Here is a 16,347-nt window from a genome sequence, read left to right on the forward strand (position 1 = left end):
AGATTTTATTATTTTTAATTATTCTCATGTCTGTGAGTGGGTATGTGCGTATAAGTGCAGGTGCCAGCAGAGGCCAGAGGAGTTGGATTCCCTGGATTGAGGGCATTGGAAATTGAACTCAGGTGCTCTTCAGGAGTAGTATGTGTTCTGAATAGCTAGGCCCAAAAATATCTCCAGCTTAATGCTTTACATATTTTACCTCAGTTATTCCTCACCACAATCTATGAAGTTTGTATTATCATCATTCCTACTTTACAGAAAGTGAAGGCCTGTAGACAATTGCTATTTATGCAGAAGGCCTGTGTTACCCCACCCAGCACTACTTTATCATGTGTCCTTAGCAAGTGAAAATGTTTTTAAATCACTCACCAGTTTTAATGGAGTCATCAGCTTCTAGCATTCTTGAACACATATTTAGTTCTAGACAAGTTTAAGTGATGCCATTTTTCACAGAACAAAATTGGCTGGAATGAAGTGACAAAAGACTAGCAATTTAGCTATTTACATGATTCGTGAATAGGTCAACTTCTGTGTTAGAAGATAGAATGAAAGTTCCTATTGGGTAATGGTAAAGTGTTTCATTGAGGGAAATGTCTTTGAACCTGGGGCCTCACTACCCCAAATCCACCCACAACTTAAAAAATCAGGATCTATCTCTGGAGTTCTAGAATCCTGGTTGTAACAGGGTCCCAGACCTTAGCACAAATGACTTCATGATGGAAATGCCATTTAGGCTATAAAACTTACCCTGTAGACAGTACCACAAGCCAAAATGAAAACAAAGACCTAATTCATCAAAATCCATAGTTCTGGGAAAGTCTCTAAATTTACTAACTTTGCTTTTTGGCTTCTATAGTTCTGCTTCTGCCTAAACTTTTCTTGAATGTCAACCCAGGCCATGTTTTTTGTGCTTAAAATCTCTCCCTGAGAAAGGCTCAGGGCTCTACTGTGATACTGAATCCCTAGTGTGGTCCGCCACCAGCAAATAAAGACTTTCTTTTGGCTTAAACCCATGTCTGAACAGTCTGGTGGATACTCTAGAACCCTGACCAGCGCCATGGGACCTGGGAAAATGGTGGGTTTTGTAAAGTAAAAGAACTGGAATAGGGGGAACCGGTTAATATCAGGCTATGGCTAGTTACTTTTTTGAAAGAGTTAAAGCCAGGGAACTTTTTTATCATGCAGATTCTATTAGACTGGGATTTCCTGTTTTTTAGGGAAGACCAGGCTCTCAAGGGATCCTAAAACTTCAATTTCTGTGGCTTCTCACTTGAGTAACTCTACTTTTGTTTCATCTGACTTGTTGGGGCTTGTTGGAGGGATTCAGTTTGAAATAGACTCTCATAAATTTCGTTTTCAGAAATAAGAAAAAATACCGTTGGATGGTGGTGGCACACACCTCTAATCCCAGCACTTGGGAGGCAGAGGCAGGTGGACCTCTGTGAGTTTGGAGGCCAGCCTCATCTACCGAGTGAGTTCCAGGACTGCCAGGAGTGTTTTACAGAGAAACCCAGTGGGGTGGGGGGGGGGAGAGTAACTCAAACCTAGGTGCTGTGGGACATTTTGTAAATTTAAAGCAAGAAATTTTGAAGTTCAGAGATTTGGAATCTGTCCAGTCTTGTAGGTAATAAAAGGCAGACTTTAGATTCAAAGGGACAAGAGTCTGAGTTCAAACCCCAATATACAAACTGCCTCCCAAGAGTATCAATGACAATTCATTTGAATGCCTTCTGTATTCTGCCCTTGATGCACAGCAATTTATTTGTGACAGGGCAAGACAGTGCAAGGTTCTTCCTCCACCTTGTATTCTTGCTGAGGCCATTTCAGATTGAACTAAGATTTGATGGAGAATCCCATGGAAAATTACCCAGATCTATTTTTGACTAGTTTGGTCAAGTCAAAATCAGCACAACAACACAACAAAACCTCACCTACGTCAAGTAGTGGAGGAATGAATTCATTTAAAATTGAATTGGCTCCTACTGAGTGCTTCCTGATGTAATGGGTACAAGGACATTTAACTCTGAAAACGGCAGTTTCTGCATTCATGGAGCCCATGCTGGTTAAGGGGGAAGACAGATAAAAAGCAATTTTTCCTTATGGCTTCAAACAAGATGCAGTTTCCCGCTAATTTCCTTCAGCCAGCCGCTAGGGCACAACCCTCAGGCACTGGGCCACCTGCCCTCCCGCAAACACGCTTCCCTTCGCCAGGACTAAAGATGGCGCCGACAGCACCGCGTTGTGACGCGACCCCACGTCCGCCGGAAGTGTCTGAAGGAGAGCCTGGAAGCCGGCTCACCCTCGCGCCGGTGGGATCTTGAGCTGGGCGATTTGAGCGGGAGGTGCTACTCTTCTACCAGCATCATGGTGTTCTACTTCACCAGCAGCAGTGGTGAGTGACGCAGGACCCTCCGGGGTCCTGCTCGCAGCTGCCTCCAAAGCCGGGATTCCCCAGCCGCCGCTGGGCTTGGACCTCGTCCTGAAGCGCATCCTCCAGCGGGCGCCGCTCCCACCGCTTTCTGGGTCCTTGCGCGGCCGTCCCCTCGGTTGCCTAGTGGTCCCCTGGTCAGAGCCTGGTGGGCACCGTGGGAATGCGCTCCGCTTTCCTTCCACCCGGGAATCATTCTCGTGCCTACCTGACAGACCCGCCAACGCTTCCTGGGCTTGGGCAGTGTGTGTGTTCCTGCACACCCTCCCCGTCTCAAGCCTTTGCCATAGCATTCTGGAAGCAGCCTGGAGGATCGACATTGACCAATGAGACTGGTGCCGACAGATGTGTCCTACAGGAAGAGTACCTTGCCCTTCTGAGAAGGGAAGGGCTGGGGTGCCATGGGAAGAAATAGAGTAACTAGAATGTCAGTACAACTCCTTACTGGGCAGAGCCAGTTGACATATGGTAATAGTACTGAGCTGGTATTGGAAGGCCAGAAAGTGGTGTTTCGGTTTCCAGGAAATGCTGTGCCAATTTAGTTTACTCGCTCGTATTGGTCCTTTTGTCCACAATCAATCTCTGGTTAACGTTCACCCTTTTAGAACAGCTCTGACTTTTCCAAGACACCTTTTGAGACCAAGTTTGCACGTCATGATTAAGTATACCTTTTCCGTGCCCCTTAACATTCCTTTGGCACTGCTCTCGTGGCATTAAAAGCTGTCTGCTTGAGGTACAGGGCAGGGCTCTTGAGAGGCAGTCTGTCTTGTCTCCTAAGCATGGTGCCTTATTCAAATAGTTGGCTGCTCAGTGTGTGTGTGTGTGTTTCCCTTCTTGAGACAGTGAGTGGCTCAGGCTGGCTTCAAGCTGGGACCCTTCTGCCTCAGGGCTCCCTCGTGTTGGCATTACTTTCTAGGTCTCCCAATGTGGAGTGAGGTTCAGTGTTGGCATTTCATGGTAGTTCTTTGTTTATTTTTGGGACAGGATCTAGTTATGTAGCCCTTGCTGGCCCAGAACTCGCCATATAGATCAGCCTGACCTTGAATTCACAGAGCTCTGCCTCCCCAGTGCTGGGATTAAAGGCATGAGCTACCTAACCTTTCATGATACTTTTAATTGAAGTGTTGTTGTGTGACATGTTTCTCAGTGTGAGGTTTTGTTGCTGTTTACTAGTAGTCATGCTATTTATAAAAATTATATGTCTTTAGGTGTTTTACCCATGTGCACATCTACACACCACTTGTGTGCCCAGTGCCTATTCAGGTCAGAAGAGGGTGATCGATCCCTGCAACTTGAGTTACAGACAGTTGTTTGAGTTAGAGTGTTTGTCTAGTATTCTAGAAGTCCTGAGTTTATGTGGTACCAGAGAGTACATAAACCGAGTATGTGGTACACACAGGAATCCCGTGATTCAGGAGGTGGGGACAGAAGCTCCCAGGCTTCCTGACCATCATTTAAAATGTATGGCATCAATTTTTGTTTACTTTTGTTTTGTTTGAGTCAGAGTCTCTCAGATAGACCGTGTAGCCAAGGATGGCTTGAACTCCTGACCTCCTTCTCAAATGCTGTGATTATAGGCATACAACACCATCACAGCCCTATGTGTGTTCTGTTCAGTGGCACAGACTCTCCAGCCAACCCTGTTCCTATCTACCAGACATTGTGCTTTGTAGACTAGAGACCAAGTCACAAATTTAGATCCATTTAGGGTCAAACAAGTTTTGGTGGGATTTGTTTGGCAACCCTGCACCCGGGCCTTTCAAAGTCAATCTTAACTTTAGAATCACCATTAAGGAAAGCTTTCTAAAACACACACACACACACACACACACACACACACACACACACACACACACCTCATTATGTCACCTTAAGATTTGGATTTAGTTTGTCTGAAATAGCTGGATGGGTTAATTGAATGAATAGTTTGAGCCAGTGATTGAAGAGGTTTGAGATCTGTGGTTCCTCTGAATAGAACATGGTTTCCACTAGGTAGCACACTAAAGGTTAATTAAGTAATGACAGCTAGATGAGGATACACAAAATAAAAGCTAGTTAAGTTTAGGGATGTTGTTTGTTTGGTTTTTGAGATAAGGTTTCTCTGTGTAGCCCTGGCTGTCCTGGAACTCACTCTAGACCAGGCTGCCCTTGAACTCAGAGATTCCCCTGCCTCTGCCTCCCAAGTGCAGGAATCTCTTTGTTTGTTTGTTTGTTTGTTAGTTAATTAACTTTTGGTTTTTTGGAAACAGGTTTCTCTGTGTGGCTCTGTCTGTCCCAGAACTCATTCTGTAGACCAGGCTGGCCTCTAACTCACAGAAGTCCACCTGCCTCTTCCTCCCTGAATCCTGGGACTAAAGGCGTGCGCCACCACTGCCCAGCTAGCAATCTGCTTTTAAATGCTTGCCGTAGAGATTTTTGTTTGTGAGGAATGGTTGTTGCTTATTATCTTGAAGAAAGCAAAGGTGTAGGACTGAGCTGTAAGTTGCCATTAAACTTTATCCCTGAAGTGAAATAAAAAATAAAAAGCTATTTCCCTGAAAGGAGAAAAGCAGCCATTCAGCAGTAAGGATTGGCAAATATCTCCTTTGGGGGTGAGATAATAATAAGCTCAGTAAGACTGTAATGTAGTCTCTGTGGTTTAGTCTTGTCCTGCTGTTATCAGTCACTTAAAAGTATAGAAAACTTACTCTTAAAGGATACAAGAGCAGGTGGGTAAGCCAGATGTGGCCCCTGGCTATAGTTTGCATCTCCTAATTAGAGCCTTTGACACTTGTGTTCCCCATGAAACAGGTGTGTGTGTGTGTGTGTGTGTGTGTGTGTGTGTGTGTGTGTGTGTGTGTATTTAACTAATTATCTTTTTGTTTCTGTTTTATTTTAGTTAACTCATCTACATACACTATATACATGGGAAAGGATAAATATGAAAGTAAGTTTACAAAAGCATTTGATTTTGAAATTTTAAGCAGGTAAGTACTGTTCCTGTGCTCTGTTTGTTGTGTGTATTATTTTTGTTACTAATTTCTTTAATTCCTTTTGAAAATTATACTTGACAAACAACAGTTGTCCATATTTTTGAGTACAGTGTTTTGAGTTCATACACACATTATGGGGTGATCAGATTGAAATACATAGCATTTCTGTCACCTCAAACATTTATCATTCCTTTTCATTTAAACTATTCAAGATCCTGTCTTCTAGCTACTTTGGCATGGACTTTGATAACTATATTTACTCTGCCACAAAGTAGGAGATGTGTTCTTATATGATGATTGTTTTACTGGTTGGCCAACCTCTCCCACACCTCCCAAGCCACTGGTAGCCTCTACTTCTATGAGGTTAGACTTTCTCCTCTGCTTGTCTTGTTCAACTGGGCCTGGTATGTATCTTAGTTGTAGTTTATGTGCCTTGTATGACTATAATCCTAGCATTATAGGGGATGGTGGAACTGAGGACCTCATGAAGGCTGAACACAAATACTGCAACTAAGCTACATGCCAGACACAGTTGATTTTTTTTTTCCACTTTGAGACAAGATTGCACTCTATAGCTCAGGGTGGCTTAGAACTCATAGCACACCTCCTGCCTCATGCCCTGGAGTGCTGAGCTTACACATGTGAACCACTGTGACTAGTTCAAGTTGACTTTCTTGGTGGTCGAGAGAGCAGGAGTTTGCAGCACTGATCTTGCAGTGTGAAGGTGAGAAGAACAGAACCGCAGAGGAACTGGAGAGAAAGAGTGGCATTCTTTGAGATGGGAAAACATAGCTTCCGTCCTCCTGGAGCAGTGTGAGGGTTTAGAGAAGCAGCTGTGAAGTCGTACCAGCATCAGCTCCTTAAGCAAACATGCTGTGGTTATACAAACCTCTTTGGACCGCAGATTTCTTAAATATGAGAGGCTCATGGGCTGTATCCACCGCACAAGGTTGTCAAGGTTGGGGAAAGGGCTGTGTGGAGCAGCCTAACCCATGAGAGCATGCTAGCTGGTGGATGACTCCTGAGCTTAACATCCCAGATACCATACTCTACCTTGTTTCTCTGGGAACACTGTCTCTGGGGTTGGGTGCTGATACCTAAGTAAGTCTTGAGAGCTGGCTGGTGACATTGTTATCTGTGCTTTTTAGTGCTCCTTGTCTGTTTTTCCCATTTCCTTCTAGAATTGTCAGTGTCTAGTCTAGGTGCAGTTTGACATTGATAGCAGTTAGAATTTGACTGTTTATATGGATTAAAAGAGACGCAGTCAGTAAGACATGTTTGACAGTAATGAAATAAACAAGACCAAAAAAATGGTTGCTATAAAGCAAAACTGGTAAGATTAAGACTGTATCATTATGAAGAGAGATAACAAAGTTAAGTAACCCACATTTTGAAGCAATTTGCCATCATAATGAATTTATGGACTAAGATGTGACCTAATGGTGAAGTCATCCATACTATATTAATACTTGAGTTTTAGGTTTCTCCTTGTAGCCCATAATATCACTGATCATTTTCATTTATTCCCCAGCATCCTCCTGGTATCATGAAGGAAAGGATGCTATCTTCCTGTTCTGCATTGAACAGTAAGCCACTGCTACAAAAGCCATAGATACTTAGAGTGGATATGAAAGTAGATCTGTTGCCAAATATGGTTTTCTTTCTAATAAGTCAGAGGTAGAACCTGAGACAGCAACCTCTGGGAAGCGCTTATAGCCAGGCTGCTAGCTACATGAGTGATGTGGGTTTTGCACTATGTAAACTGGGGGGCTGGGGACAAGGCATTCCCACCTGTCTGTCTGTCTCCTTCTGTGGTCCTCTATTCTTCACTGAGGGCTGCTTATGTGTGTGGGGCCTTATTCCAGCCTGTGAGAGGAAGACATTGGTAGGGCTTTTGCTGCTTTCAGGTGTACACACACACACACACACACACACACACACACACACACACACACACGCATATGTATTTTGTTGTGAACCTAAAACTGCTCTGAAATATAGGACATGTCTTAAAATGTGGACACCATGCAGTCATTACTAGCACATACTGTAGAAGGGATAGCCAACGTGGTTTGAGGCACCGAGCTGAGAAGTCTTGTATTTGTCGTAGAATTTATGCCTAGAGACATACACCTAGATGCAGCATCCATCTCCACAGCCATGAATCTGGGTGTCTAGAGCCCTCTGGTGTTTTGTGTCACTGTGTATGTATAGAACATTTGCTTATCAGTGAACTTTGGAGTTGTGTGGAGGTGCCGGCCCTACTGAATTGGCCTCATAAGAAAGGGAACTACATTTTAAAGCCTCTTTTGGGGGATAATTCTTAGCAGCTTCCATTTATTTCTAGTAGCCCTGCAGTTTCTAAATAAGCACTGGATAAAACAGGAATTGAATTTGTAAGTGGTGGATTTGCCAAGCAGCTGAGAGCTCTTTTCTCTTTATAGCCAGCAGGTGGCCTCAGCCATATGTAGGAAAACATTTCTCTAAGTGTGCTATTAATATTTTCCTTTACTTTTTCAGTTATTTTCCCAGCTTCCCACTTACATAGTAAATTATTGATGTCTTCCAGAAAACCCCTTATGTCTACTATTGTCAAGAGTGCCTTCTCCCAAGAGTTGTATATATCTTAGCCTGTAGTAAGCTATCCTTTCTTAGGTACATCTAAAATCTTCACATAGGAATCACAAATTTTCCTTGAAGTTCTTAATTGGTGTTTACCTGCCACATGTACAGTTTAAAATATCTGATAATAATATAATTCTTATAATAAAACATCAGTTCCCCACTTCTAGTAGTTCATTCCTCCTCATCCTCCTAAAACTCTCCCTTTTAATGAGTTTTTCTCTGTCCTGCCAGCTAGATCCCAAATAATAACATAGAGACTTACTAATTATGAAATCCCGGCCTATATAGCTTAGGCTTACTTTTTACTAGCTCTTATAACTTAAATAAACCCATTTCTATTAATCTCTGTATGACCCTGTGGCTTTTGCTTTTCTTTCATTCTGTATGTCTGACTCCCTCCATGTCTCACTGGTGTTTCCTCTGTGCCTAGATGATCTCCTCCTACTTCCTCTCTCTGCCCAGAAGTCCCACCTATACCTCCTGCCTAGCCATTGGCCATTCAGCTCTTTATTACACCAATCACAGCCATGTAAATATCCCACAACGCTCCCCACCTCCCATAACAGTTCCTTTTCACTCTTTCACCTCCTGTTTCTGCTAATTTCCAGATATGGTTCTTATTTTCTTTTTATACAAATTTGTTGGCAATATCCTTGAGTATACAGTCAAAGGTTTGTTTGTTTTCTTTTATTGCCACTGTTCTAAGACAGGGTCTTATAAGGTCTCACTAAGCTGACTTGATCTAGTTTTTTAGTCAAAGTTGTCCTCAAATTCACCATCCTCCTGCCTCAGCTTCCCAAGTGTGTGCAACTTGCTGAGTTTTTTAGGTTTTTCTCTATCTGTCCATTTGTTTGTTCTTTGGAGACACATTCCAGGCTGGTCTTAACTCCTTATGTGGCCAGGAATGACCTGGACCTTGATCCTCTTGTCTCTACCTCCCAGTTGCTGGGATTACAGGCTGTGTGAACCACACTTAGCTTCTCTGGTGCTGGGGATCAAACCTAGGGCATTGTGAAGACTAGGCAAGCAATGCAGCCACTGAACTCTATAGTCCCAGACCACCACCACCACCATCGTCACCATCATCATCATCATGTAACCCACTATTTTTTCCATTTTTTTATTTAAATTAGAAACAAGATTGCTTTACATGTCAATCTCAGTTCCCTCTCCCTCCTCTCCTCCCCTGCCCCCCCCCTACTAATTTCCTATCCCAACCCCTTTCTGCTCCCCAGGGAGGGTGAGGCTTTCCATGGGTGATCTACAAAGTCATTTGGAGCAGGGCCTAGACCCTCCCCCATATGTCTAGGCTGAGGTAGTATCCCTCTATGTGGAATGGGCTCCCCAAATCCATTCATATGCTAGGGAAAAATACTGATCCACTACTAGAGGTCCCATAGATTTCTGAGGCCTCCTCACTGACACCCATGTTCAGGGAGTCTGGATCAGTCCTATGCTGGTTTCCCAGCTATCAGTCTGGGGTCCATGAGCTCCCCCTTGTTCAGGTCAGCTATTTCTGTGTGTCTCTCCAGCCTGATGTTGACCCCTTTGCTCATCACTCCTCCCTCTCTGCAACTGGATTCCAGTTCAGTTCAGTGTTTAGCTGTGGGTATCTGCTTCTACTTCCACCAGCTGCTGGATGAAGGCTCTAGGATGGCATATAAGGTAGTCATCAATTTCATTATCAGGAAGGGCCTCTCCACTATTGCTTAGATTGTTAGTTGGTGTCATCCTTATAGATCTCTGGACATTTCAATAGTGTCAGATTTCTCTTTAAACCTATAATGGCTCCCTGAATTATGGTGTCTCTTATCTTGCTCTCTTCTATTCTTCCCCCAAGTCAACCTTCCTGCTCCCTCATGTCCTCCTCTCCCCTCCTCATCTCCCCTTCTCATTCTCCTAGCTCCCTCTGCCCTCCCCTCATGCTCCCAATTTGCTCAGGAGATCTTGTCCCTTTCCCCTTCTCTGGGGGACCATGTATGTCTCTCTTAGGGTCCTCCTTGTCTCCTAACTTCTCTGGAGCTGTGGATTATATGCTAGTAATCCTTTGCTCTATGTCTAAAATCCATATATGAGTGAGTACATACCATATTTGTCTTTCTGTGACTGGGTAACCCATTATTTTAAAGTTTGAACAAAATCATATTAGCGTTTAAGCATTATAGTTAGTTAGACTCACCTACTTTCCAGCTGCTGAAGTATTTTCTAGTATTCCTTTCATTCTAAGGAAGCATCCTTGGGTTTTGAATTAGAAGTGTGAAAAAAGCCATGCAGTGTATAATTTCTGACTGTAAAAGCTGTCATTCTTTTCAAACTTCCAAGTCTTCGCCTCTGTTGTCTCCATTAAGGAAGAGGAAAAAGTGAAAGGGGTGGTCTTTTTTTCCTTCCCAACATAAAAATCCTGGTACATTTCCACTTAACAGTTTTTCTTAATTTCTTTTTCTCTCATCTTGTACCTTACTGTAGATGAAGATCTGATAAAGTATGGCTGGCCTGAAGATATTTGGTAAGTAGCAATTGCTAGTTTATCATTTAGATTTTTAGACTTGGCCCTCTACCTGCCTTCTATAATTAAAACTACACTTCCTACATGTTTTTGTTTATGGTGCTCATGAGTAAATAGCTGCAGTTCCTTTCAGTGTTTCACCCCTATGACCCAAGAGAAAGTGCAGGCTCCTAACACCTTCTTGGCCACTTTTCTTTTCCGTGTATATTTTCCACTGCTTACTCTGACCATCATATTCTCCTGGAACCTAGTCTTACCATCTGAGTGGAGTATCATTCTCCCTGGGGATACGTTTTCAGGTCCTGTTTACTTGGGTATGATGGCAATAGTGCACATTTTTCAAGCACTGAACTCTGCCAGACATTATCAAGCGTCAATACATTTAATTTCTCAACAACCTATGAAGTATTGTTGTAGTGCCCATTTTTTAGATGAGGAACAGAACAGGTCTGCACTGGTTATTATTGGTCCAACCTGGGCTCTCACAGGCCCAGCTCAGCTTCTATATCATTGACTCTCCATTTCATAAGGGCACCATTCTTCAGGCTTCAGTTTACTGCCCCAGTCCCCCACCCCTCAGGCTCATTGCTGCAATTCTCCAGATCTCTTTTCTCCAGCTATGGGCTGGAGAATTCCCCTTATTTCCCTAGAGCACTATGAGATTAGATGGCCACTTTTCATAAGAGCTGGTTCAGTTTTCAGTGAGGTGTGCAGCATTGAGCACTTAACAGGGAAGTATTGTACAGAGAGTAACTCAAGCCCCACTTGCTCCCACTTACCTGCTGCTCTGCTCGGAAGCCCTCTCAAATCTAGAGGGCTCCACAAAGGGCCTCTTGGACTTCTACCTACTTGGTTCTGAAGGACTCTAGTTCATGGCCCCAGTGGGCCTGTTTTTCTATCATTCCAAGTCTATACTGAGAAGCAGGAGGCAGCAGAAACATGAAGAATTTTAAAGGCTTAAGAACACAAAAACTGTTTCAGCCCAGTGTCCTAGCATCTGAGCTCAAATGTGCCACCAGGTTAGACCCAGCTTAAGGCCCATTTGCTTAGGTGGGCAGGATATACTGCTTGGAATTTCTGAATTTCTCACCTTCCTTCAGAAGGCCCTATGTCTTCAGTAGGACAGCTGTTGACCTGCTTTGTGAACTACCAAGGTTATCAGTGGTGGCACGTAACAAGAGTTTGATACTATTGACTTCCCACTTGGCTCACTTGCTGCTGTCCCAGAAACACACCCACCGAGCACTTCCTTGCCGTGACTGGTTCCTGTTGTCTCCCAGTGTCTGTCATCCCCAGCTGAAGTAGTTCCCAAAGATACCAGACTCTCTAATGCCAGTGTCTATACCTGTTAAGCAGTTACCTGCTATACTTTTTTCCCCATTTGTTTTTTTTTTTTTGTTGTTGTTGTTGTTGTTTTTTAGGTAGAGTTTGATTCTTTCAGGCTTTCCTGGTACCAACTGTGTAACCAGGCTGCCTTTGAGAACACAGAGGTTTCTTTTCTCAGTCTTCCAAGTGCAGTTGCCATGTTCATCTATGCTGTATTAGCATGCAGATTGGAGGATAGCTGCCTGTATAGGAAAGGTTACATAGTTAGATACACCTAGAAAGTCAGTTTACCATAATTTTTAAACTTTTTAAAATTAAACAGGTAGGAAACCAAGTTTCTAATTTAAAGCCCACACTAGTCAATTGTGGCTTAATTTTTTTTTAAGATTGAGACTCACCAGGCTTATATCTTCAGGTACTGAGAGGTCCCTTTAGCACCTAAAGTAGTCTAGATATTAATGCCCAAAGTTCGGCACAGTGCTTTTATTTTGAGAAGTTACTTGAGAACTCAGGGGAGCTGGAGCAGCCCCAAACCTTAGTTCCAGTTCCTGTGTTGTCAGCCCTGACAATCTTCCAGGGATTGACCTGGTGGACAAAAGAGCAACCCTGAGCTCATCTGCATTCTGGTGTTAACCTGGTATTCCCTGACGTTGCCTAGGGGCATTAACTGTGGCAGCTTTGGAGTCTTGTAAACCTTCTGAGGTTCCTTTAAGCAAAGACTTCTCTAGGAATTAAATGAAATTGGAAATAAATTAGTTTTATAAGTGAGAAAAAGAGAAAAAGAGAAATTAGACTGCCTAATGAGTAGAATTTTACAGACCTCACTTTAAGGAGCTGAACCGTTCCCTGTGCCTCTGCACCCTCAGTTAATTGCTCTTTTAGTGAAAATTCTAGTCTCTGAGTTAGTTAAGTGTGTCAAGATGAGCAGGGATGGGATCACAAGAAGGACAAGAGGCTAAGAGTGGGCGTAGTTTAAAGTTCAAGTGAGCATTTTTAGGAATACTGGAAAGTTTGCTCTGAATTGTTTCAGGGGTTGGTATTTCAAACCCTGTCTTTCTGTCGGTCTCTCTACCTTTTGTAGCTATGTACTAGTATATGTAAGCCTGAAGTTGGTATATACTAGCTGAGAAGAGACACTGTGACCACAGTAACTGTTAAAAAAAGAAAGCACTTTGTTGGGGCCTTACAGTTTCAGAGGCCTGGTCTGTTATCATGGTGGAGAGTATGGTAGCACACTGGAGCAGTAGCTGAGAGCTACATCCTGATCTGCAGGCATCAGGCAGAGATAAGAGACTGGACCTGGCATGAGCATTTGAAATCTCAAAACCCACCCCTATTGACATACTGACCACACTTCCTAATCCTTTCAAAGAGCTCCACTCCCTGGTGACTAAGGTCTCAAATATATGACCCCATGGGTGCCATTCTTATTCAAACCACCATCCTAGCCATGATACTCCTATGCGTGCTTTGACGACCTAGGTATGAGCTCATTAGCATATATTGAATTATTTTGGTATTTCTATTGACAGGATTCCATATAAGAGACCTTGAAGAAAAAGCAGAATCTAATGTAGCTACTATTGCTAGTAGGAAGGGCTGTTACTAGTAAAGAGCTGTCACTAAACGAGCAGAAGCCAGCATGGCAGGTGTTCCTTCTCAATTCAGGTCAGTTCACAGCATAATATTTTTTTCTTAAGATTCTGAAAGGAGAAAGAGATATTCAAAATTTCTAGATTTATAAAAGATACAGAATTTTCTGGGCAGCTAAAGGTGATAATTGGTGTGAATTTTTCATGAGAATACAAATGAGTAAATGAACAGTTTGGAAAAACATGAATTAAATATGATGTAATGTCCATTTCTGGCTAAGAATAAGAAGCAACACAGGTCATTTGCCCAAAGTCTAAATATTGTTCTGTATCCAGCACAAATAACAAAGTATTTAGCTTCTTTGAGGGTATTACAAACAGCATAATCTTAGCCTTCATACTGAGTCATACTTGTCTATATCCTACACAGAGTGTGAATGTATGACCCTTTTAACAACTAGAATAGATGTCAATAACAAGAAAATGCCTGGGGAGGTCTGTAATGAGATGCAGTGATACCTCCTTAGGTTTTTGTTTCTTCGTTTTTGAAACAGTTTTACTAAGTAGTCCAGGCTGACTCTAACCTTGTGACACTCCTGCCTGCTGGGATTATAGGCCTTTGCCACTATACTCAGCTTCCATAGGCTTCCATAGACCTTGTTAGGAACAGTACTAACTGAAGTTAACAGAGTCACAGTGTGACTTCCTACACAGTTATGTGTAGGAAGGGCTGTTACTAATAAAACGTTGTCACTAAACAAGCAGAAGTCAGAATGGCAGGTGCTCCTTCTCTGTTGAGATCAGTTCATAGTGTGGTTGTTCATTGTTTAATGCTTACATTCTAGGCCCATCTCTGCATGTTGCAAAGTGAGTCAGCTTCATTTGGCAAATCATATGCATGAAAAAATGTCACATCAACTTTAAAAGATTGCATTAAATTGATGGATGTTAATAACCCTGTCTTAGTTAGGGTTACTGTTGCTGTGATAAAATTCCATGACCAAAAGCAACTTGGGCAGGTTTATTTCACTCATCGTTCCATGTAACATTCATCATCAAAAGCAGTGAGGACAGGAACTCATACAGTACAGGAACCTGGAGGCAGGAGCTGATGCAGAGGCCATGGAGCAATGCTGCTTACTGGCTTGTTTCCCAAGATGCTCAGCCTGCTTTCTTATACAACCCAAGGCTACTAGCCCAGGGGTAGCCTCACCCACAAGGGACTAGGTAACTCAAGCGCCCACTTAACATGTGGCTCTGTTGGGAAGCCCTCACCTGTCTTCCCCCCATCAGTCACTAATTAAGAAAACACTCTACAGGCTTGCCTACAGCCCCATCTTAGGGTAAAATTTTCTCAATTGAGGTTCCCTCCTCTGATGACTCTAGCTTGTGTCAAGGTGACATAAAACTAGCCAGTACAAATCCTAAAGAAAAGTGAATTTAAGATGCTGTGGAAGACTGTCCCACCTTATTCCCAGCACTTGGGAGGCAGAGGCAGGAGGATCTCTATTAGTAAAATGCTAGTCCAGTCTATATAGCAAGTACCAGTCCAGCCAGGGCTCCCTAGTGAGACCCTACGTAGTGATATAGCAGCAAGATGCCATGTGCCCTGATAACACAGCACCACAGTTTTTTTCTTATCTATCTTTATCCATGCTGTGGGGCATTCTGAGTGATTTTAGGACAGTGCCATGTAGACCATATTCACCAGGGATGCATGTTGATGCCATTATCTGTGAGTGTGGGTGGGTAGGGGGATTGGAAGAATTCTTAGTCTGATCCATGTAATAATGTAGTCTGCTTAGTGAGCTGACTTTTCTAAATCTGAACTTGGTCCTTGGTTTTGATTGTTTGGCTATCATTAGAAAATTAGGGGTATCAGAAACCATAATCTCCTCTTCTCCAGACTGCAGTCCTGCAAAGCTCCCAGGTCAGCAACAGTTAAGTTTAACTGACTTCTTCCATCCTTTCTCATTGAAAATTTTTCCCTGTTTTTCTTCTTGGCCTGTGCTTTTGTCAGGGGCAGCCAACTCTCAATTCTTCCATGAAGCCTTTAGTCACTAATAGCTCTTTTTATCACTTGAAGCTTCACTCTTCCCAGGATGCTTTCATATTTATTATCTGACTCGTGTTGGCCCGTAGCCATGCACAGCTGCATAGCTCCCAAGTTCCTCTTGCCTCTCCGGGTTGCTGGCCAGCCCTTTGGAGATGGTGACTATTTTGTAATAAGTCCCGGGGAATACTTTCTTGGAATGAGATGCTTTTGATGCAAGTGGCTCAGGACATGGCTGTCTTGCTCTTGCTAAAAGTTGTTTCCTCCTTTGTAGGTTTCACGTGGACAAACTCTCTTCAGCTCATGTATACCTTCGATTACAAAAGGTAACTGAATGTAAACATGAATTTGTGACTTTTCTTTGGATGAACACCATATTTTTGTGTGTGTGATTAAGTTACTTAAGTTATAAATATGTTCAAAGTTGTAAAGATTAGTAAATGTCTTCTTCCTGCCCAGAAAACTGTTATAGAAACTTCTGAATGATTGGTTTCCCAGGTGGAAGCCCTGCCTTGTCCAGCCTGTTCAGTATATGTCCTCTGTGCTCTTTGCTTCCCCTCCCATTCAGGTTAGTTGGTGCTGGTATAATATTTCTGGTGGCTTCTTTTTCTTGGGCTCACACAGCCTACCTGGCTTGCTGAGGGTACCTGTTCCCAGTTTTGGTTTTTTGAGACAGGGTTTCTCTGTGGCTTTGAAGGCTGTCCTAGAACTACCTCTTATAGACCAGGCTGGTCTCTCGAACTCACAGAGATCTGCCTGCCTCTGCCTCCCAAGTGCTGGGATTAAAGGCGTGTGCCACCACTGCCTGACTGTCTTTGGACAGTCTTAAACCCGCATGGTTGTAA

At 43.1% G+C, this 16,347-nt stretch overlaps 1 protein-coding gene across 2 annotated transcripts in view; it reads left to right on the forward strand.

Moving 5' to 3' along the window:
* Positions 1-2,235: 2,235 nt before the first annotated feature.
* Ccdc25 (coiled-coil domain containing 25) overlaps positions 2,236-16,347 on the forward strand; it is a 28,866-nt gene continuing 14,754 nt past the window's right edge. The window contains exons 1-4 of one of the 2 annotated variants that reach the window (XM_027390304.2): positions 2,236-2,392; positions 5,307-5,354; positions 10,492-10,531; positions 15,777-15,828. In XM_027390304.2, the coding sequence (XP_027246105.1) occupies positions 2,365-2,392; positions 5,307-5,354; positions 10,492-10,531; positions 15,777-15,828 (168 nt within the window). In that variant the 5' untranslated portion in view covers positions 2,236-2,364. Of the gene's footprint in view, positions 2,393-5,306; positions 5,355-10,485; positions 10,532-15,776; positions 15,829-16,347 lie in introns of those variants that run through there. The other variant, XM_027390305.2, reaches the window with a different exon arrangement.

Source organism: Cricetulus griseus (assembly GCF_003668045.3).
Source record: "Cricetulus griseus strain 17A/GY chromosome 1 unlocalized genomic scaffold, alternate assembly CriGri-PICRH-1.0 chr1_1, whole genome shotgun sequence".
NCBI lineage: Eukaryota > Metazoa > Chordata > Mammalia > Rodentia > Cricetidae > Cricetulus > Cricetulus griseus.